Here is a 23,328-nt window from a genome sequence, read left to right on the forward strand (position 1 = left end):
TAAGTGATGATGATGAGCACCTTACAAATGCGGATTGGGCTAATGTTAAAATGCTTGTAGATTTTTTAGAAAAATTTCATATTGCTACAAATGAATTTTCTAGGCAATATTATCCTACTATTTCTAACTGTTTAGTTTATATTGCAGAACTTGCAAATTTGTTTGCTCATTTTTTCGGAGGGTGGGGAAATTTACAAACTTGCTATTGATTCTATGAGAAAAAAGTTTTAAAAATATTTTTTCCCTATTCCCCCTATTTATGGTGTTGGTGCTTTGTTAAATCCTTGTATGAAATTAGGAGGTCCTCAATTTTGGTATGAAACTATTTATAAAGGTTTAGCACTTGAAGATGAGGAGTTGTCTAAACTTCCGGAAGCACTAACCTCAATTAGAATAAATACTCAAACTATTTATAATGCTTATCAAGTTGCATTAGATCATGCTAGATCAAATGTTCCAGCTCCTTTTTATTCTGATTCTCCATCATCTAAAAGAACTGCGGGAGTAAGAGCACTTAGTGCTTGGGCAGGGTTTAGGGATTCTCAAGATTCTACTAGTAGTGAATTTTCACAACTAAATGAGATTGAAGTTTATTTGTCACAGGGAATTGAGGAAGTGAATCCCGACGGCTCCTTTAATCTTTTGGAATGGTGGAAAGACAAAGAAAAATACTTTCCGGTTCTTTTAAGGATGACCCGAGATATTTTAACTATTCAAGTTTCAACAGTGGCACCGGAGAGCGCTTTCAGTCAAGCAAGACTTCAACTCGGTGATTATAGAGCGTCTATGAGGTAGAGCTTGGAAAAATCAGTACTTTTCAGAGATTGGATCCGTTCGGAAAGAAGAAATTTTGGACTTGCACAACCAGAGGTCGACGAAGCTTTCGAAGAAATGCTAGTTGAACTTGCGGAAGATGCTTCTTCTCCCGGAAGCGGTGATGACCAAGCTTCTTTTCCGCCACCACCAACGAAAATTCTTTCGGACCTTGATGGATTTATGAAGTTTTTAAGAGATACCATGTAACTTGTATGAACAAAAATTAGTATGTATTACGTAACTTGTATTTTGGCACATCTTGATTAGTTTCTTTTTTTTCTCAATGGTGGTATTAGCACCTTGTTGTGCTCATTCCATAGGGGGGGAGGAAGACTAAGAAAGATATTGTCATATTTTTTTGATGCTATAATAAAATTATAACGCATTGCTTTGAATATATCTTTATAATATTTTTGTCTTTAAATTTAAATTAAAAAATTTAGGTCACAATTCTATAATAAAATTTATAAGGAATTATCTTAAATATTTTTATTAATATCTTTTTTTCTCTAATTTCTATAAAATTAAAAATAAAGTATTAGTTGGGCCCACTTAAACCGTGGTACGGAATGGCTTAGCCCGGGACCATTAGTCGCCTTTGTCATGTCCAAAACGCACATAGTACAACAACAACAAATTCAAACTAGTGTCCAAGTCAACCTTTTGCAAATACTTATACTACTACTATACTTGTCCAAACGGCAAAGCTACATGTGTCCAAGTCACATTCTTTCTTTTTTGAGTAGTAGACCTACGTAATTCCGGGAGTAGTAGTCGGTAGTTGGGAATCAAGAGCGCCTGACGAGGAGGAACCCCTTCGGCCCTTCTCTAGAATCAGTCAAGATACTCACTTGTTGAATAAAACCTTACCATAATCAAAAGGAAGAGAGCGGCCCCCAACCCCAAAAGGTTCCTTTGGAAAAGCTCTTTCTCCCTCCTAATTATGGTAGTAGTTGTGGATGATTACGCTGTGGAGTGAACTCTTCTATCGTGTTGCATTTTCTCTGGCGGACTCCCCGTTCCATCGTACTGGAGCGATTTGAGAAGAACGTTAGTCTCATATTCTACCCTTCCTAGTTCCTACATTGCCCGTAGATGAAGTGCTTCGTTTCTGCGTCCAGTATGCTCCCTGTTCCGCTCAACCCCCTTCGACTCCTCTCACTCTCCGAGACGGATTGAACAGCAGAAGGTGTTGGGTTAAGTCCCGCAACGAGCGCAACGCGCTACACGCAAGAATGAATTGTTATGCGGTAGGTAAACTCTTTCCTTTCTGTGGGCACTGGGCAGCCTACGTTTCTTCTCTTTCTCCATCTGGGTTTTGCCTGTTAAAGTCGGAAACAAGATACTCTATGTAAAGCTATTTCATTCTTATATTTCTGTAATTCCCCTGCTTCATTCTTTGTCAGCTTATAGTTTCTTGTACAACTGTTTTTTTTTGTTTTTTTTTTTAAATGTTACTACCTCTGCCTCAGTTTATGAGCATGATCGCAATGTAGAGTATGTATATTCGACTTGCATAATTGTGGTTAGTGTTTGGTGTGTGTGATCAATCACCGGGAAAGTAGAAAGAAAAAGAACCACTTGTAAGTAGTTGGATACGGTGCGAGGCCTTTTGGAAAATCGTGTGTGCTTGGCTCAAAGCACATAATATCATACCGTCTTAAGAGTATCTTTGGGCCGTTTTAGCCCAAAAAACTGGTATCAAAGCCAATAATTTGGCAGGACGAGTATGAAGATGGTGGAGTATAGCGTGGGGCCCGGCTTAGTGCCTTGTCCGTCTACAAGCTGATTTATGACCTTTACCTGTAGCTTTAAGCCTCGTCCTTGAGCTTTAGTGACCATACACAACCTCTTTTTTGGGCTTTGGTGACCATAAATACTCGGATGATGTCGGTGGCACACAGTTAATCTCTAAATTAGCCAATAAATGGTGATGGGTCTTGTAGAACTTAGTTAAGAGGGAGATTGTTGAGTGTGTAAACACAAAGTCCTACATGAAAAGTGGAAAAAAAAAAAAAGATGCTACTCGTAAAGAGTTAGAATACTCTTAATGGTGCCGGGTCTTTTAGGAAAAATCGTACGGGCCAAGCCCTGAGCCGACAATATTATATCGTGTTAAGAGTAGTGGCTACAACTTCACATATCCAAGGAATGAGTTATTATAATGCTAAATGGTTTAACATTTTGATTTAAAAGAAACAAGAAATGAAACTAATGGTTCTTCCGGGGCAGGTTCTAAAAGTTTTCTGGTAACTTACGGAGAAGTCTGCTAATATGTGTCTTGTTTATTGCCTATTTGAGCAAATTTCTGGGCTCTAGCCACAAATGTGCTGCTGGTTTGGTATGTCGTAATAACCAATAAGTGGCTCATAGAGGTTGAATTTTACTGAGTTCTAGGGTGTGACCATCCAAATTTGTCCGAGCACTAGACAATTGCTTATGTACATTTAGTGAAACACTAGCATATCCAAACATTAATGTCTTAAAAAGGAGAAATTTTTTCTATTTTAAATTCAGAAGAACTCTTATTTAAGTTCATTGAACTAAAGGGAGCTTAAGCGTATTCAATTTTATTGCTTATTATTGTACCAATATATTGTTCTTTTATTTCTTGCTATCAAAGAGGCCAGAACTTTGAGCATGCTTGTTTTTAGACAGGCCTAATTGATATGATCGATCTACGAGTTATAGGTCCGGCCCAGGAACCGTCTTGAATTTGATCTTATCTGTCAATCCACTACGTTTCAATCCCAAATTTGTTAAAATCAGTTATAGGAATCTTCTAAATCCATTCTGCTCTATTTGAGTTTATTTTATTTCCATACTAGTTGTCTTTTAAGTCAATTAGGGGTTTTCCCAAATCAGGTTTTTTTATATAACACTTGTCCGAACGGCTAACACTGGTGTACGAAGCTCTAGCCAGACTACAAAGATTTTCGGCAGATCGCTGGACCTAAGGTTAACAAGAATAGCTAAAATTTAGTTCTAATTAGGTGTCATTTCTTATATGGTTCCTTTGTTTCTAGTTTATTCTATTCTTAGCTAAATCTTTATTGATTTACAGAGAATTTAAGTCTTTTGGAACAATTTTTCTATGTGATTTTAGGTTTATTTCATCTTCTTTTAGCACATTCAATCATTACAGTGTTGCACTTACTCATTTACTGCATTTGGATGTCTACGTAGAACATGGTAAAAACAATCTCAGACAATTATTTATTTTTTATGTGTGCTACTGCACCCTTTGTTCGATGTGATCAATTCTAAACTTGTCTAACACTATATGATTGCATTCTATCTGAATATCTCTAAATTTTCGATACTCATCTTGTTTATATGCTGGGTCTTAGATATCCCAACACTCGCTCTCATACAACATTGTTAGTCTCGCAACCCTTCGATATGTACATTTCATTTGTTAGGTATCTTCTGTTTAGAGGCGTGTACAAGATTTGAGGTCTATGGGTTCAATCTTAAGATTCTTAACGTTGAACCTACAAAATTTCTTTTCCCAGTTATGGGTTCATATCTACTATTTGCTGCAATTATAATAATTTTTACACATAAATTTATGCTCCGCGTCAAAAGTGCTGGGTTCAAATGAACCCGGTACCTTCATGCTGCATCTGCCCCTGTTTCTGTTAACCATTTCGCACAATACACTTATAATATCCATTTCAATCATCATATTTGATATTATGTGTTATGTCTCCATCAATCATGTCATTCTCATAGAGGACTAAGACTAAATACTTAAATTGTTACATTCAGACACAACACCATAATCATGTCTAATTTCACTCCGTTCTTCTTGAGGAGTCTAAAATTATAACACATTTGTCCTAACTTATTTCTATCAATCCTAAAACTTTTACCCTCGTTAATGCTACCCTATAGTTTAACTTTTGATTGAGTCTCTTGTTAGTTTTTTCAGGTAACACAAAATCTATCTACAAATAGCATGCACCATAAAACCCCATCCTCTGTACTCTTGGTTAACTATATGTTGTTATCCCACAGTTGCAGTGACCCCTCCTGTGATTCCTTTTTTTTATTTTTTTTGGTGTATCATCATTTGCTGTTATTCCTCATTTTTTGCTTTTCATTTCTTTGGTTGGATGGTATTCCAGTTTTTCTTCTTGGTGCTTGTGAATTGAAAAATTGGTTAAAGTTATGAAGGATGAGATTTTTATGCGAGTATTGACTTGATGAGAAAGTTTCATTTTTTGAAAGCAGCTTAAGAGAAACCATTCTCATGAGCCTTTCCGTTACCTCGAGCGCAAACATAAACTGGCATTTAAATTCATTTTTGTATATTTTACTTCACTCTGAGACTTTTTCAAAATAATCCTTCTTTTGCTTTTGCATGAATTAGGTGTTTTGTGATGATTCAGGCTTTGGAACTTTGAGTAAATTTGCTTTTGTATGGAGACACTTGTCGATTTTGTGCAATGGCTTGAAATTGACGTATCTCTGAACATTCTGATGCGTTTGAATGATCCAGCTGATGTGGTCCGTGCTGGCTCTGTTTCACACCTTTGGCTCCAATTTGGTGAGTCGTTCAAGCTTTCAATTTTTTCTTTGAAGTAGTTATAGCATTGTTTAGTGCACTTGCTTAGGCAGTGAGTGTGAGACTGAAAAACTGTTCTCTTTTCATCATAATACTACAATCCTAATGATGTTATGTATCACAAATGATAGGTCATAGGCTGCATTTTCCTGTTTCCATTGTGACACTCTTCTACTCTCCGTCCTATGCTTGCTATACTTAATGTGGCTAAAAGCTCATAGCTGCTCTTTCTTTATATTCTTCAAATTGTTATAGATATCTAAGTAAATGGCCTTTCTGCATTAACAATATTTTCTACAGTATTACATAGCAACGGTCTCTGCTATTTTGTCTTTTCCATGTTTCTTGGTTAATCCAAGTTTGAGAAATTCAAGTACGATCTGCTGGTATTAGAATTCTGCAATGATTTAGGTGATCCGCCTAAGACTTTCGTTAAAATTTGAGAGTACCAGTTGATGAACTTTCATCCTCTCAATTTGCTAGTTTTCTGAGATCTGGTGTGGCAGTGAATTGATTCCACCATGCTATAGATGTCTTGACGTTAGTTATGAGAATCACTGTTCCAATGGGAAAAACGATAGGGTGTCAAATATTTTCCTTTGTAAATTCGTGACAATATGGTATTGTACTGTTTCCTTCTTTCACGCACTTCCAATTTGTGTGAGATGCATTAATGCAAATGTTTGGCATGAGTTTGGGGACCCCTTTAGGGGCAAATCACAAGGCAGAGATGATGTGGGCAACGGGAGTTAGAGAAGTGCGGGAAGAGATTAGCAAACTGGAAGAAACAATATTTATACTTAGGTGGAAGATTGGTCCTCATAAACAGAGTGTTGGATGCCCTTCCCACATATACCAAGTCCCTCTTTCCAATGCCAAGAAAGTGGGAAGAAGAATAGATAAGTGAAGGAGGGATTTCCTTTGGCATGAAAACAGATAAAATAGGATTAGCCTGGTGAAATGGAATTTGGTCACCACGTTTAGAAGGCAAGGGGGTAGGAGTAAGAAATCTTAAGACGCAGATTAGGACTCAGAATAATAGCCTTATTTTTAAATGGCTATGGAGATTTAATAGAGAAGAAAATGCCATTTGGAGAAAGACCATTAAAGAGAAGTTTGGTATGGAGGATCACTGTATCACTAAAAACCCGAATCATTCTTATAGTATAAGCAATGGGAAGTACATCAGAAGGATGTAGGATCAATCTTCTGAGCAATTAGGTTCAAGTTAAGGAATGGAAGGGAAATTCTCGTTTGGCAAGATGACAAATTGGAGTGAAATATAACAAAATGGCTGCTTTTTAGTAAAGGAATGCTGCAAGACTTTTGACTGGAGAGAATGGTCAGAGTAGGTGGCCTTCGATTCAAATTTGGATGAATAGAGCTCCTCTCGAAATAGAATGATTTACATGGTCAGTAGCAAGGAATGCATGCTTGAAAAAAAAACAAAATCTGCAGAGAGGTATGCATACATGCAGCAGATGTATTTTATGCAGGGAGAGCTCTGAAGACATGAAACTTAGGAGCTATTGAAGTGCTGAATGGAGGAGGCAAGAAAACAGACAATATGGTTGGTGATATGGAAGGAGAGATATCAGAGATATATTATGATGGACGACATAGAGCATACACAGATTGAAGCATAGATGTAATATACTCTTTTAGCTTTTTGGTGTAAGGTTACATCCTTAACTCCTTAACTGGGCATTGGGCAATAACGGAGTTTAAGCTTATCCTTGAATGTAACCTGATCTATCTAGTTGACTGTAGCTTGCTCAGTTTCATCTTGAATAATAAATTAATTGGTAGTGTTTTTTGAACTATTTTTGATAAATTACTACTCCCTCCGACCCTTTTTACGTGAAGTGTTTGACTAGGCACGAAGTTTAAGAAATTAAGAAGACTTTTGACATATAAGCCAAATATATGCAAAGTACCATAATTATACTTTTAAGCGGGTGGTGGTAAGAGTTACACTTGTCATTTATTTTCTCTCTTCTTTTAAAAGAATGAACTTTTATATAAAGTGGGTCCCAAGTCTCAACAGGTCATTAAGAATAAAATGGGGGTTGTAAGATTAAATAGTTTCTAAAAAGACACATTCTTTGTGGGACAGGCTAAAAAGAGAAGTAATTTGAGACACTACATATCATATTTTCCTTTGGTAGCAGGTGGAAACTTAATGACTGTACTTTGGACTGTCGGCGGTCCAAGCTTCATCAGCATCTTCTGGCTTTATGATGTGGCATCAATTTCCTTGGATTTCACAATCTTTGATCCAGAAAGTTGATGCTATAGTAAGCTTGGATGCCATTGTTTTCTACTTGAACAAATATATTGATGGTTTACTTATTTACTTGCAGTGGTTGCTAATGGACTTTCCAAGCAACTGTGTCTGAGAAAGTTTCCGCAGCTTTCTAGAATTTCACGTATAAGAGAACCAGATTTGGGAATTGCAGAAGGAAAAGATGTAAAATTTAGCAATTCCACTTGGGAGACTCTAAAAAGAGACCATAATGTTTATGCTTCTCTACTTCAAGCTATTGAAACATCAAACTCATGCCCAAGTGATTGCATAGATTATGAAGTCAGCGCTTCAAGTACGGACGATTATCCAGTAAGTGTTTGGAATACTCTGGTTCCAACAGATAGAAACCAAGATCAACCTTCATACTGGTCAAGCACAGGGGACAGTGATCCCAATGCCCCGGAGACGCTAATTTACAAATTGAAAGCTGATCTTTGCGTCATCACTGAAATTAATATACAACCTTTGGAAGGTGATTGTTCAGTTTCTTTTAGTCTCTCTTATCATTACCTCGGGACATTAGATACCCGCTCGACTATTCACGATCAGACTTACAAAGCTTTTTTTGCTGCTCTTTTGCTAATATGCAAATGTTTCCAAATCAGTGTATTCCCATCCAGGCAGGGCCATATGCTGCCCAAAATCTGTTCGATTTCGATTAGGACACCCCAAATCCTCAAGAGATAAGAGGCGTCTCCTGCACTGGCACCCTGATCAACCTGCTGATGACAAGTTTATATGGACTTATACCTCGGAAGAATTCCTTATGAGACAGGTGCGGTTATTAACTTTACTTTTTCCCAAACGCAGACGATCTTATTTACTAGAAATTGTCTTTCTTTTTGTTGGTGGAGTAATCTCCACTGGTGGAGGCACGAATAAGCTTGTTCTCAAGGCGCAAAGTCTTGTCCTAAGTAGGTGGAATAGTTCTCCGCTGATGGGGAGCACTAGTAGGCATTACTCTGGCCAAGGTTTCTGAATCTTGTCATAAGTAAAAGGTATACTAGGTTAAACATCATCTCCTGGCCTTTTAAAGAAGTGACATAGAGTAATTTGCATAGGAAAATTAACAGATCAAACTTTGATGGCCAGGAAACCCGGTTGCAGCAGTTCAAGCTACCAGAACCGGTGCTTTGTATTGGTGGATATCTTCAAATTGAACTGTTGGGCAGAGCTCTGAGATGTGATATTGACGACTTGTTTATCGACGGCTTGTTTTACATATGGTTAGTGTTCATCACTTCTCTGTCTTAATTGAAAGTTCTGTGCTGTATTTATTGGTCAATCCATCAGCAAGATGTTGTAGCTGGACATACTACTAATAAGTCTTGAGATACCTCAAGCAATTAATATCCTATCAAAGAAGTTGAAACCCATATATTTGCTCTTCAATACATACATTTCTAACTCAAAAAATGACGCCTAAGTTTGTAAGTTACGGCAATGTTGAAAGAATTCTACTCGAACTAGAGAACAATGTAACGTCATTATATATACAGTTGCCAATTATACTAACAAAATATTGATCTATACTCAGAAATGTTCCTTTTCCACTCCGTTTTTAATCTAAGTCCATGTTTACCACTCACTAATTTCTTTTAGACAAAACATTCATCCTTTTCGGTTTTATTGTCATTCTTCTGAATGGCATTGTGGAGGAATGTGGATGAATTTTGTTTTCCATAGTGACGTCAATATTCACTACCTTCTCAGTGTATTTACAACCAAAATTACGGAACTAAGAAAACTTCCTAATTAGGAAAAGCACATATTATTCGTCAAGTGATCTTGAATACAGTTGAATCATATGTGCAGCATTCGTCATGTGAAAGTTAGAGGGCGGCCATTCACTCCTGCCTTAGACGCACATATCATTCGACCGTCTGGAGACTTTGTGCTCGAGTACAACAGAGATAATGTTTTCTAAAAAATAATCTATGTCTTCAGGACTCAAGTGTACCTCCAACAACATTAGAAGAAGTACATGCTGCTCTATTGAAGTATTTATTAGAGGATTGATTACCTGCCGGTTTTGAACAATGACGATTATTAAATCGATTAAACTGAAATTTTGAAACTTTACGTTATGATTTTCTTTCGTTTAAGTTTTCTACATTACTTTGCAAGTAAAAACCGTCCATTCTCTTTGATGGTATGTTACTACAGTCTCCCACCAGTTCTTTTTAGTTTTTGAGCTGCATAAACCACTTGTATATGAGAGTATCCGGCTTCTGTATGTGTGCCAAGGCCCGGTGTCGCAAGTGTATGAGCAACTAGTAGAATATACAAAACTCTAACTATTGTCTGAAATAAAGTAGACAGAAATTAAATACAAAAGATAGACTCCAGGTGCTGCAGAACGGCTCAGAGAGCAGCTCACCACTAGGCCTTGGGGTAACGGGGATGCGCGCCAGTATGACTGCTAGATGCACCTGTCTCATATCCTGCACGGTTAGTGCAGAAGTGTAGCGTGAGTTGACGAGCGCAAAACACACACTTAAATCTGTGCTCGCTAGTCAAAGATAGTATAGTATAATATTGTGTCCACAAAGATTGGATTTAAATAGTATTATCATAGATTGTAGCTAGATTGCTATCCAATATAATCAACAATTTAGATTTATGTGGTTAATACTAAAATTAATTAAGAATCTAGAGCTACTTAACTAATGACAATCAAAACAAGGCCTAAGCAAAGGAAGATATCAACGAGAGAAAATTGGGTTTTGATAGGATAGGTGCAAGATAATTGTCTGGGATTTAACTCTAGATAATTCACTTCTAATTTTCAAGCGAGTCTCTCGAATTCACTTAATTATCAGTATAATTGTTTAGTAAAAACTCATCTCCCCATTAAGTCTCAACCTTTCAATATGAACCAATTTAAGCTCTGTGAAGATATGCAAGAATGCATATTGGATTGGTCTTTAGGAGAATCTCTCTCGATTATTCTCCTAACTAGGTTTAATCAACTAGCCTCTTTCGATTACTTAGAAAAATCTATAAACTCAACCAACAATATAATGCAAAGATATCACAAGTTATGCCTTTTTCGATTACAAGAACAAGTGAATATAGATGCAACAATTAATCTTCCAAAAACGATTCAAATACATAACAATAGAGTTATAATCCACAAACAATCATCAATACACCAAATCCATCAAAACCCAAAAGGATCTACTCCATAACCATGGAGAAGTTCTTCATAAATGTAACTAAAGTATAGAAAAATATAAATTCAATTCAAACCCGGATCTTGAGTGAGGAAGGAATGATGAAATTCCTGTGCTTGTGTTCTTCCAACTCCTCTTTAGCCTCCTTGGCCTCCTTAGGTCGAAAATATATCCAAAAAAATCCTTTTAAAATGGTGTTTTGGTGTATTTAAGCCATCGCCAAAACAAACCCTGAACGAAACTGCCCTTTTTAGCGAAAATGGGAAGTCACTCTAACATTTTTGGGCTACCGTGCCGCATGCCACGCCGCACCATGCGGCGCGCTTGTGGCAATTTTCAGAACACTTCACAAAACAATTTATGGGCACCTTTGCACTAATGAGACGCACTATGCGATGCACTGTGCGACGCGCTAGTGCAAATTTCTCAGAGTACAGATTTTGCTTCGATTTTGACATCCAGAATTGGTCCTCAACCCCCGAACACGATCCCAGCTTAATCCCTTGGGCTTTTACTCAGACTTCAAAGCTCCAAATCACTCGAATTAGCTCCATAACATCTACATCACTCGAAATCACTCCTACAAGGCATAAAACACACAATAAGTGCAAAACACTAGCGATTAAAGCTCAAACTCAATTAAAGTGCAGTAAATTAGAGTGAAATAAGAGACTAAAACATGTAATTATAGCCTACCATCAGCACCCGACAGTTAAACCATTGCTTGTCCTCGAGCAATCAAACTACACTTCACATAGACACGATATTTTTAAACAACTCTCATAACTCATAACTCCAAGAATAATTAAAACAGATTAAATACAATACCGTAACATCCTAGCCTCAAAATTTGACTCAAAAGCACCACACATTATTTATAACCCGCTCACTTACTCTAATACAGAGGTCAACGATATTACCTTTCCTTAATGAATCAAGTGCCCTCACAACAATAGAGAGTAGTTCCACACACCATTAAATTTAACAACAATCAGGAACTCAATATAGAAAGAATTCAGTCACTCTCAGAAATAACATTCATATGCCACAAAAGATGAAGCATAGGCTTGCCCATAGTGTAATACTCAACTAATCGAGCTCATTCAGTCAAGGATCAAGTAGGACTTTAATTGGTTGTAATGTAGGCTGCGGTACGAGTATGATACATTTAGATATAAGAGTGACTACACCTCCCTAAGCACTTTAATACATACATTTCATTGTTCAAAACCCCACACTTATGTCAAACCATAACTCCACCTTCACATCAATATACATTAACTCCCAACTTCTTTAAGCATAATTACATCAAAAGTTACCACTATCATGAAATATTTTACACAATCATACAATTAACTTTTTTTTTCTTTCTTTTCTTATTCAATTCAAGTGGCTCTTACTTTTTCAAAACAATGCACCTTTATCCTTATTTCAATTGTTCTACTCAAAATCCAACCCAACACCCCACACTTAAACCTTTACAAAGTTCATAATAAATTCAAGTGCTCACAAGAGGTTAAAGGTTCAACTAGATGGTCAATTCAAACAAATAGGTAAGGCTTGTAATGTGGTTGCCAAAGAAAAAAGATCACAAGCTCAAAGGGGTTAGTTAAGATATATAACAATTAGGTGGGTAACAACATATAACTGGCTCAACAAAGAAACGCTTATATCACTTCCAAGACTGAATAAAATTATTATTTCACTTTGCAAACATACGGGGCAAGTTATAGACATCAAATGCAATGCACAAAATGACCAAAATCTCACACACACATGGCACAAAACTCACTCAGGACCGTGCTCATCAAGATATTCTAGTCAAAGTAGTTAAGCAAAGTTAAGATCATACAATTTAAGGTGCTTATACAAGGGTCAAAAACTAAACCTAAGCGTCACAACTAAAACACTTACTATCCTCAAGGCATAATACAGTCAAGAGATATTGCTTTCATTTCAAATCACAACACAAGGTTTCCTACTAAAAAAAAATAAAAACTAACTACACCTGGTTCAAACAAAACCCTTGGAAAAGAACCGCGACACAAAGATAAACCAAGGGGGAATTCAGACGCTTACCTAAAAAAATCTTGTCTTTTTCTTTCGACTTAACCCCTCAAGAAACCTGTTGAATGACATCCATCGTCGGGAGAAATCAAAAATTTAAAATTTTCAATCAAATGAATTACAAAAACACACATACACATAAACATTTATACAGTCTATACATATATACATCCCTACCCCACACTTTAAATTGTGTCATGTCCCTATGACATACAAATAAAAATAAAGAGGGAAGGACAATTAACCTGAACATCTAGTCGGGGTTTGAATCGAAGTTGGGCTCCATCCCTCGCGCCCGAACTAATACACGCATCCATGCAGATAGCTTCTTCTCGGCCTTCCTTAGATACACCCCACACTTATCTTTTTCGCTCATCGCAGTATTCTCTTTCTCGCCCTTCACTTTCCATACAACACTAGAAACTAGCTTCTCCCTTTTTACCTCCGTTTCTACATCCATCTTAAAAATCACAGTCTCCTCGCCCACTCTAAGCATGCGTTTTATCTCATGTATATCTAATATTGCCTTACCCGTTGCTAGGAATGGTCTTCCTAGGATGAGGGGGACCTCCTTGTTCTCTTCCATATTAATCACTATAAAATCCACATGAAATACAAACTTATCTACCCGAACTAAGACATCTTCAACTATTCCCTCGGGTATTAGAGTCGTTTGGTCTGCCAGCTGCAAAGATATTGGTGGAGACCTTATCTCTCCAATCTCCTTCTCCAGTTTTCTGTAAATAGATAGAGGCATTTAATTAATTGAGGCACCAGAATCATATAGAGACTTATCAAAATTAATAGTGCCTAAAGGGCAAGGTATGGTAAAATTCCCTGGATCTCCACACTTTTGTGGGAGTTTGTTTTGCAATATTGCACTGCAATGCTCTGTGAGCTTGACCACTGAGGTCTCTTCTATTTTCCTCTTCTTTGTCAGGATCTCCTTCAAGAACTTCGCATAAGCCGGCATTTATGAGAGCACTTCTGTGAATGGTAGGTTTACATTAACCTGTTTCAGCACATCTAGAAATCTCTCGAACTGCTTGTCCAGCTTTTCTTTACTTAGCTTTTGGGGAAAAGGCAGCACAGGCATATGCTTGCTCGCCTCAAATTCCTCCCTTCTCTAGTTTTCTTCCTTCTTCTTTTCGACACCACTTTTCAGCTGCTCCCCGCTTTATTTTTCATGTCTCATATCTTTGTGGATTGGGGTGAGATCTTTCAACACTTGCCCACTTCTCAAAGTTACAACATTCACTATTTCTTTGGGATTTCTTTCTGTATCAGCTGGGAGTGTTCTTGGGGCTCTCTCAGATATTAGAGTAGCTAAGTGCCCAACCTGTCTTTCCAGGCTTCGAAAAAATGTACCCAATTCTTTGATAGCTGCATCATGGGCATCAAGCCTCTCATCCGTCTTGATAATGAAGGTCTTCATAAGATCTTCCATGCTGGGTTGATTCGACTGTGGAGGTTGATACTGCTGCCTCTGCTGATTTTGAAAACCTGGAGCTCCTTGTTCTTGGAATCTGGGGTTGTTTTATTTCTATGCATTTGCAGTACCCCCAGGTGAACTACATGAAAAATCGGGTGCCTCTGACCCATTGCATTAAATTATAGTTCCCTACAACATTCACTTCCTCAGTTAAAGCTTGACACTCATGAGTAGGGTGTCCTCTTACACATATATCACAAGCTGCATGGTGTACATTTTGCATTGAAGCTACAGTTAGCTTTCGTATTTCTTTAGCCATAGCATCAAGTTGTACTTGCGCGGATGTAGTAGATTTAACTTGGTGAACACCAGTTGATTTTCTTCTTTCCACACTATCAAAGAGCCACTAATTAGCATCTTCGGATAACTCATCAAGAATTATAACTATCTCTTCTGGAGTCTTCTTCATAAATGGGACTCCAACTGCATTGCTCAATGTTCTACGCGAGGTCGGTGTCAATCCATTCCAAAAATCCTGGAGTTGCATCCAGAGTTCAATTTCGCTATATTGACACTTTCTAACTATCTCCTTAAACCTCTCCCATGCTTCAAAAATAGTTTCATTCTCTTTCTGGCAGAAGTTATGGATTTCTCTTCTAAACTTGCATGTCTTAGCTGAGGAGAAATATTTATCAAGAAATTGTTTGGTCATTTCTTCCCATGTTCTAATTGATCCATTTGGCAAGATTCGAAGCTAGTGCTTCGCATCATCTTTAAGTGAAAAGGGAAATGCCCTTAAATATACTGCATCTTGTGACATCCCATTGTATTGAAAGGTGTTCATAATCTCCTCGAAGTCCATCAGATGCGTGTTTGGATCTTCGTTCATCTTCCCTCTGAAAACGCAGCTGTTTTGAATGGTTTGAAGCAAAACTTTCTTCAACTCGAAATTATTGGCTGAAATTGGATGTGATTTAACACTTGACAATCCTTGATTGTAGACTGGCCTGGCATTGTCACCCAATGCTCTACTAAGCCTTGGTACCGCATTCTCGAACTGGTATTCAATCAAGGGTCGATTTAGATTGAATCTTCGACCCCTATTGTCTTCGACAGTTTCCTCAGCAGCTCTATGGGTTCCATAACATTTACATCACTCGGAATTACTCCTACAAGGCATAAAATACACAATAAGTGTAAAACACTAGCGATTAAAGCTCAAACTCAATTAAAGTGCAGTAAATTAGAGCGAAATAAACGACCAAAACATGTAATTATAGCCTACCATCACGAGTACATAAACATGTACCCAGTAAGTATCTAATCTAACCTCGAAGAAGTAGTGACGAGAGGTCGACTTCGACACTTACTATGGGCTAACAATAAAATACAGAAATTCTACATAAGCATGGGTTATATAAACAATAATAATAACTCAATAACACGCAGTAATTACATAATTCCTTCACTACTAGCAAATTTCAAGGTCAAATTCCGTCATTAATAATTATAACCTCTCAAGCTATAAAATAATGTCAAGTATAATTTGGCTCCGAGTATTATTACGCACGATTTATGCCGAGGTCGTACGGCCCGATCCAAAAATATATTGTGTGCACTGCCGAGGGTCGAACCACACGAACCATAGATGCATCTATTAACCTGCGGAGGCGAACGACCTGCTCCCATGAGAGTAGAGAAGTTTACCTTGCTCGCGGAATACTTGCGACGCGAGTGGACATGGATTTCTCAGAATTATTATATATTCCTCATTTTCCCCCAAAAATATGAAATCTAAATTAGAGAGTTTCAACCTCAAAATCCCAAATCTCAGCATTAATTAAGACATTTAATATGCATAACAAACATGATAGTACAATCAAGGCATGGTGTAAATCTAAGACTACCCAGACATCTCATGGAATATAGCTACGCACGGACTCTCGTCACCTAGTACGTACGTAGCTCCCCACACAAGTAATTCACAAAAAGGAATACACGTAAGGGGAAGAGTTCCCTCGTACAAGGTTAGGCAAGAGACTTACCTCGTTTTCAAGCTCACTTCCGATCCATAATTATGCTTTAAATCCTCAACTCGGTGCCAAACGACCCGAAACTAGTCAAATGTTATATAAATTAATCAATACATGTTCAAAAGTTCATAATTTAACTATTAGAGTAATTACCCAACCCAAATTAGAAGATTCCTAAAATTCACCCCACGGGCCCACAAAGCCCGAATTCCGAAAATTTTCGAAGATAATTGTTACACATAATCTCACGAACTTAAATATATAATTTTCACCCAATTTCATAATCATTTTTGTGGTTAAATCCCATTTTTATCAAAACCAAGGTTTTTCAACTAAACCCATAATTTTCACAATATTTTCCTGTTAAAATCTACCCATAATCTATGTATTTAACTTACATTGGATAGAAATTACTTACCTTCAATAGCTAGGTGAAAACCCCTCTCTAAGAAGCTCCAAAAATCGCCCAAGAAGTGAAGTAAATGAGCCAAAATGGCCTAAGTTTCGTATTAAATGAACCTCACTGCCTCCAGCATTTTTGCTTTTGCGGACCATGGGCCGCATCTGCGGAACGCTCCAAGCCCAGCATTGGGCGCACCTGCGGAAAGACACCGCATCTGTGAGTCCGCTTCTGCAGCTCGCCTCTCACATCTGCGACCCAGGCCTGGCCGGCCCTCTTCACACCTGCGGCCCTTCCTTCGAAGGAGTGAGGCCGCTTCTACGAAACTCTCTCCGCTTCTGCGGGCCACAGTCAACTCTCCTAAAATCGCTTTTGCGGCCACACGCCCGCACCTGCGAGCTCGCACCTGCAGCTAGCTCCTCGTAGGTGCGATTGCACCAGAAGCTCTGCTTCTTCAGCCATTTCTCCTCCAAACGACTTCTGCGCATCGTCCGACTGGCATCCGGGGCCCCCGAGGCCCCGTCCAAACATACCAACAAGTTTGTAATCATGAGACGGACTCGCTCGAACCCTCAGAACGCAGAAAACAACACCAAAACTAAGAATCACACCCCAAACCAAATCGAATCAACTTATGAACTTCAAGTTCTTCCAACTCGCTCCGAACACGCCGAATCATACTTAAACTACTCGGAACGACACCAAATTTTGCGTGCAAGTCTTAAATCACCGTATGGAACTATTCCTAGGCTCGAAATCCCAAATGGACCTCGATAACACCAAAACCTACTGCAAACCAAATTTAAAGGACTATTAAACCTTCAATAAGCCAACTTTCAACTTTAGGCGCCGAAACGCTCCCGGGCCATCCAAAACCCGATCCGAACTCACGCCCAAGTCCGAAATCATCATACGAATCTATTGGGACCACCAAATCCCGGTTTCGAGGTCGTTTGCTAGAAATGTTGACCGAAGTCAAACTTAATCCTTTAAAGCCAATATTAAGGAACTAAATGTTCCGATTTCAACCCGAACCCTTCCAAACCCGAACTAACCATCCCCACAAGTCATAAAACAGTAAAAGCACATACGGGGAGTCTTATTTAGGGGGACGGAATTCTAGAAAGCAAAACAACCGATCGGGTCGTTACAATTATTAAATCGATTAAACTGAAATTTTGAAACTTTACGTTATGATTTTCTTTCGTTTTAGTTTTCTACATTACTTTGCAAGTAAAAACTGTCCATTCTCTTTGATGGTTTGTTACTACATAGTCTCGCACCAGTGCTTCTGTATTTTTCTTTTATCACAAAGTTAAACCTAATCGTAAGGTGGTATGACTGAGGAAAAAAATATTTCAGTGTAGAGTTGCACTCCTGCGCATTGAAAGTTCATCAGCATTGGAGTAAAACAAATCTCTAGTCCTCACAACTAGAGACGCTTCGATTTACTGTTGACTATGATCTGGAGGTTAATTTTTTATTAGTAAACTATGAACTGGAGATCTTCTTGAAGTACGATATGTTGCCTTCAAATGCCATACATTCAAAATGTAGTAAATCTAAGACGTAGCATATCATTATTAAAGTTCTGTACCAAAAAGAAAGATGCAGTAAACAAGGTAAATTTTCACTGTAACATGTAAACAAACTGCTAAGACTTCCACTGTAACATGTACACTGCAACATGTAGACAAACTGCTGAAATTCAAAGCAGTATGCATATCATAAATAATTATTCTAGTGATCTTGGGAATTCTTCAACGGCATCAAAGCCTTTTTACGATGTCTTGGCCTTTGCCGGTGCTGGAAGCAACTGCACAAGGAAAATAAGACATCTCAATGCACTTACATCAGAAGTTTTGATAACCTTTGCTCCTTTTGAAAAGACTTCTTGAAGTTAGGTTAATCTAAGGCATCCAAAACTACTCCTTATTTCGGCATTCCACATTTTATTTTATTTTTGATAAGTAATAGATTATTTCCACTTTAGTTGATAGTATCACTTATAGCTTAAGTAGACCAGGAGAAAATGAAAACATAACTTGACAGAGAAAATTGATATATACCTGATAACATGATATCAACGAGGTAATAAATCCAAAGGCTCCTGTTACACGAGGAGTGACTTTCTTAGGTGCCAATTGCAGCAACCCAGCAGCAACTACTATATCCATGCCTGCTTTAATCAGGGCTAGAGACCTCTCATTTGACCTCTGAAGCTTACTCCGGTATTGCTCATTCTACAATGCAAGATTCACAAACATCAGAAATGTAGAATAATCTTCAAAAGGAAATTCCACAGTGATACCAAATAAACATATTGGCAAACCTTATATTTGTCGTTATTCTTAAGTTCCTTCTCCAGCTTTTTCATTGATGCTGAAAGCCTTCCGAGCTCCCCAATCTGGGGCAACAGAAGTGTAAGACAAGCTATTGGCATAAAGCAAACACTAGGAGCAATGATTAAGCCTAATTTCACATGCCAAATAGTAAGGTAAGAAATAACCTCCACTAAGGTAGTACATATCGAGGAACCCATCCAACAAAAGAGAGAGATCCTTCCAATTAACTCGTGGCGTTCTTTGTTCTGTGTAAAACAAAACAAGAATGTTAGAACATTTCCCTTCACTATCTTATCTCTAGAGAAACTGAATGACTACACAATACGAAAAAAAATCATTACCTTGTAAATGCCTGTCCTTCCAAGCCACACAATTTGATCCAGAAACAAGAAAGTTGACAGCAATGCATTTTTTGACTGAAATAACCAGCAGCATTGTTAGGCAGGTAATACAAGAATAACGAAGAGACCAAAAGAAGAGAGTCGGTGTTTACCTTTCCCAACAAGACGAGAGGAAGTGGGGTTCCTGGGGCAGTTGGGCTAATAAGACCATGCAGATCATTGATAAACTGCAGCAGAAACGGTTAACACACAATAGATAATGTTGAACATAAATGCTATTATTATTATTAGTACCACTCTTTAAAATAATAGAAATTAATGGGTTGACATGAATTGTCCTAACCTTGAAAAGACGGAACACTTTCCTTGCTAAGCTAGTTGATTTGTCAACATTTTGTGCAGTACCAGGCTCTCCATTACTCAGGAATTTTGAACCATATTGTATAGCCCTGCATATCTTGTCCCTTGCCTCCGCTTTGTTCAAGTACAAGACTGCAAGGGCAAGCTCTGCTCTGGCAGCATCTAGGCTCATTTTACCCTATGAAAACTGCAAAATAAAAGGTTAACAGAATAAGAGAACTGGATATGTGATAGACAAGATACAGCACTAGCCAAACTGATTACTTCTCTAATCGACTACTGTTTTGTAGGTTTTCCCAAGAAACATAACAAACTATGATGAATCCCTAGAGCGTGCCTACAAATCCGGATGTGTAGAGTCTAGACTACTCTAAGCATGCGTATGTCCATTGCTTGCAGGTTTCCCTTTCGGTGGGGGGGGGGGGGGGAGGAACCCGCAGTTTTGGAGAAAAGTTTCTAGTCGGAGAACTGACTTGATATCTCAAATACAGGAGAACTAATAAGAGTTCAAAAGCAACATGAGCAATCAAAAGAATCTGATAACCAAAAAAGTAGCATCAAACGATAATGATGATGATTCGAAAGGAAGAGAACTACGAAACTAATTACTGTTGGATGCACATCTCAATTTTCTTCATAAGAGTCTCATCACTCATGGTAAAAGAAGAAAAAGCACATTCTATGAGCTAAGCAAATTGACGTTATTCCATAAAACTATGCTGGAAGGAGATTGCGTTTATTAGCAAATTTAACAATGAATACCATCTCCCGGTGATCTTTTTAGTTTGAATATCTCGAGTTGAGAATTACCCTCATTCAATCATTATTTTAGTGCCCAAAGCATGATTTCTGTGCTTAGTGCATAAGTAGTTCAGTAAGTCTACCTTTCCTAAACGTGGAGGTGAAAGCTTGGCAGAAATGGGAGAGGGCTTAAGTCTATGTCCCATGGCCCTTAAGACAATATGAATGTATGAACAAAGTTGATTTAGATAATGGGGCAGTTATGTAGAAGGTTGTTCATTGCAGTCTTTTTTATCAACTCACACATTGCATTTGTTCATAGCAATAAGGTTTCATGTTCTTATTTCTAATTAAAACTCAATACAAATTTGTGTTTCCAAGATTTTCTTTTGCAGTTCTCATTTCTCAACTCATTAATTTGTTCCAAAAAATCGATTATAGCTTGTAGCACTCTCTCATCCTCTAAATATAGGCTCTACCCAAACTTTCACAAGCCATTTTTTAATATATCTCATTGATCATCCCTCCATTACCATCCAAATACTTTTTCTCAGTATCACAAAAAACTTTTACTGGTTTGGCAAAAGCGATGAACTGCAAACTCTTCGCCACAATTTTACATGCCTCCAAGTTCCCATGGTCATAATCATTGTATACAAATAAACTACTCAGGCTACATAAACGCAACCAGAAAGGATGGCAAAAGAGCACATACTTCGCAAGATCCAAAAAAAAAAAAGGAACCATCAAACTATTCAGGAGGACAACCCAAACCCTTAACCTCCTCCGAAATCTTGGTCCTTATCAATTTTCACCAGCTCACATGCTTTTCAGACATTCGATATCATTCCAAGTTCAGCTCAAAGATACTCAAAACAAAAGTTAAACTGGAAAATCCTAGACTCAACCGTAATTGACTTCCAATCAACAACAAAGAATAAAAACGTATTCTTTATTACAAGGGGATCAACAGAAATGCATAAAGTTAATACAACAAATGGAACTAATAATTAACTAAAGATTCAATCTTTTTGTAGAAGTGAAGTACAACCCAGTAATTGAAGATTCATTAAAATTAGAAAGAATATTAAACTAAAAGCCAGCAATTTGAACTAATCCGTAGTAAAAGATTCAACCTTTTTGTAGAGGTAAACTAAAAGGCCAGCAATTAAAGATTCAATAGAATCAGAAAAACTATTAAACTAAGAGCCAGTAGTTAAAGATTCAATAAAACCAGAAAGAATGTTCACCAATAAACAAGAATCCCGTATTGGGACCAAACAAACTCAAGAAAAAGAGAATTCTGATTAACAAAGAAATTAGAATAAAAAAATTTGATACCTGCTGAAGGGATTACTCCAAAGCAAGAGATAGGGTTCGTGAATTGAACAAAAAGAGAAATACCATTTTAAGCAAGAAAGTTTATATATATAACACACATAAAAAAAGTGAGAGTTGGCTTACCGGGATTTGTGCCACGGTATTTTGCCTCGAAAGCCACAACAGCTAAGGAATAAAAAAAGGAAAGGAAATAATAGAGGAGAGAGCTGTGTCTGAACTGTTGCCTCAATCTTGTAATAATGTAATCTCGGTTAAGATGATAGAGACTAAATTGCGCTTTGTTGATAATGCTAAGGGCTTGCTTGGTCCTCTCTTTTTTTCTCTTTTTTTGTTTTTTTTGGTAGGACTCGTTTTTTCTCTAAACTTTAACCCACCCAAAAAAAAAAGGTTGTAGATAGATTTTTCACAAAACATCAGCAAGCCCACTTTAACGAATGAGAAAATGCCCCTATCAAAATAATAGATAAAAAATATATATTTTTGTGTATCTTTTGTGTGTGTATGTATAAAAATATATAAATTTATTTATTTTTTAAGCTATCGAATGTAAATAATTTTGGTGATCTATCCCCGTAATAAATTAGTCAGTATTGTTTTTATTGAATTACTAAACAATATTTATCATAAAAATGTATTCTTATAATTATAAAAAATTACTACTGCATATATTATAAGTTCTAAAGTCTTTTTATATATTTTGTTTTACCGTATAAAATAGAAGTTGTACCATGAGTTGGGTTTCTATTTTTATAAGTGGATAATTGCGAATTGCAGTGCACCGCAAAGATGAGTGTTTTTGTGATAGGCTTAGCGCTTAGGTCTTTCTCTGGTGAGCTCTACTATTACTAACAACTTTTTTTTGGTAAAATAAAAGTTGAGTACAATTACATGTTGTGTAATAATACATAATCTGATTTGGTATTTTGTACGTAAAAAGGAAAGAGTTACCGATGGCATATCAAATTAATTGAACGGGTAATTTATGAATTAATTCTAAAGGATATATTTATGTTCAGTAAGTAGTAAGGTCTACTGATAATTTGAAAATTGAGCGTCCTGACATAGGTTAGGTTCAAATTAAAGCGTCAAACCTATAACCATATCGAGAGAAATTTTTATAACCAGATGGCAGCAATCCTCAAGTTTGGTTCAAGGGATTAGGTGGATTATCCCAATATAAATTTTGAGAATAAATTATATTTAGTTGGAGGTATTAGTTAAAATTGATATTATTTATATACCAAAATTTTGGTATAACTTATTCTATTAATAACTGGGTGGGAAATGGGAATAGCTCATCTCATTCTAGGTTCAAGATATATATGTTCATTTCCATAGTTCACTTTCATGGTTGTATTACTTGAATCTTGATATTGATGGTTACTTAAATGTCAAAGC

The 23,328-nt window shown here is 37.2% G+C and overlaps 2 protein-coding genes and 1 non-coding gene across 5 annotated transcripts; 2 read left to right on the top strand and 1 right to left on the bottom strand.

The window, feature by feature from the left end:
• The first annotated feature begins 3,196 nt into the window (after window positions 1-3,196).
• On the top strand, window positions 3,197-9,771 carry LOC107781874 (F-box protein At4g00755). 2 transcript variants are annotated; one of them, XM_016602684.2, is made up of 6 exons: window positions 3,202-3,774; window positions 5,192-5,368; window positions 7,750-8,166; window positions 8,300-8,469; window positions 8,787-8,920; window positions 9,510-9,771. In XM_016602684.2, the coding sequence occupies exons 2-6, from the start codon at window positions 5,242-5,244 to the stop codon at window positions 9,619-9,621; spliced, it is 960 nt and encodes a 319-aa protein (XP_016458170.1). In that variant the 5' UTR covers window positions 3,202-3,774; window positions 5,192-5,241; the 3' UTR covers window positions 9,622-9,771. The 2 variants fall into 2 exon arrangements, with proteins under 2 accessions (XP_075094353.1, XP_016458170.1); XM_075238252.1 differs by lacking the exon at window positions 9,510-9,771 and having other exon boundaries at window positions 3,197-3,774; window positions 8,300-8,692; window positions 8,787-8,922.
• A 5,155-nt stretch (window positions 9,772-14,926) lies between these two features.
• On the top strand, window positions 14,927-15,033 carry LOC142173925 (small nucleolar RNA R71). The gene has a single exon (XR_012703290.1). It is a non-coding gene; the product is annotated as a small nucleolar RNA R71 (small nucleolar RNA).
• A 3,321-nt stretch (window positions 15,034-18,354) lies between these two features.
• LOC107781873 (peroxisomal membrane protein 11D) lies at window positions 18,355-22,194 on the bottom strand. Of its 2 annotated transcripts, none has more exons than XM_016602682.2 (8): window positions 22,054-22,194; window positions 19,832-20,035; window positions 19,641-19,715; window positions 19,489-19,563; window positions 19,312-19,392; window positions 19,135-19,209; window positions 18,872-19,045; window positions 18,355-18,618 (listed from the first exon to the last, which is right to left on the bottom strand). In XM_016602682.2, the coding sequence occupies exons 2-8, from the start codon at window positions 20,018-20,020 to the stop codon at window positions 18,583-18,585; spliced, it is 705 nt and encodes a 234-aa protein (XP_016458168.1). In that variant the 5' UTR covers window positions 20,021-20,035; window positions 22,054-22,194; the 3' UTR covers window positions 18,355-18,582. The 2 variants fall into 2 exon arrangements, with proteins under 2 accessions (XP_016458168.1, XP_016458169.1); XM_016602683.2 differs by having other exon boundaries at window positions 21,931-22,069.
• Between the last annotated feature and the right edge of the window lie 1,134 nt (window positions 22,195-23,328).

The sequence above is a fragment of the Nicotiana tabacum genome, chromosome 19, assembly GCF_000715075.1.
Source record: "Nicotiana tabacum cultivar K326 chromosome 19, ASM71507v2, whole genome shotgun sequence".
NCBI classification, from domain to species: Eukaryota; Viridiplantae; Streptophyta; class Magnoliopsida; order Solanales; family Solanaceae; genus Nicotiana; species Nicotiana tabacum.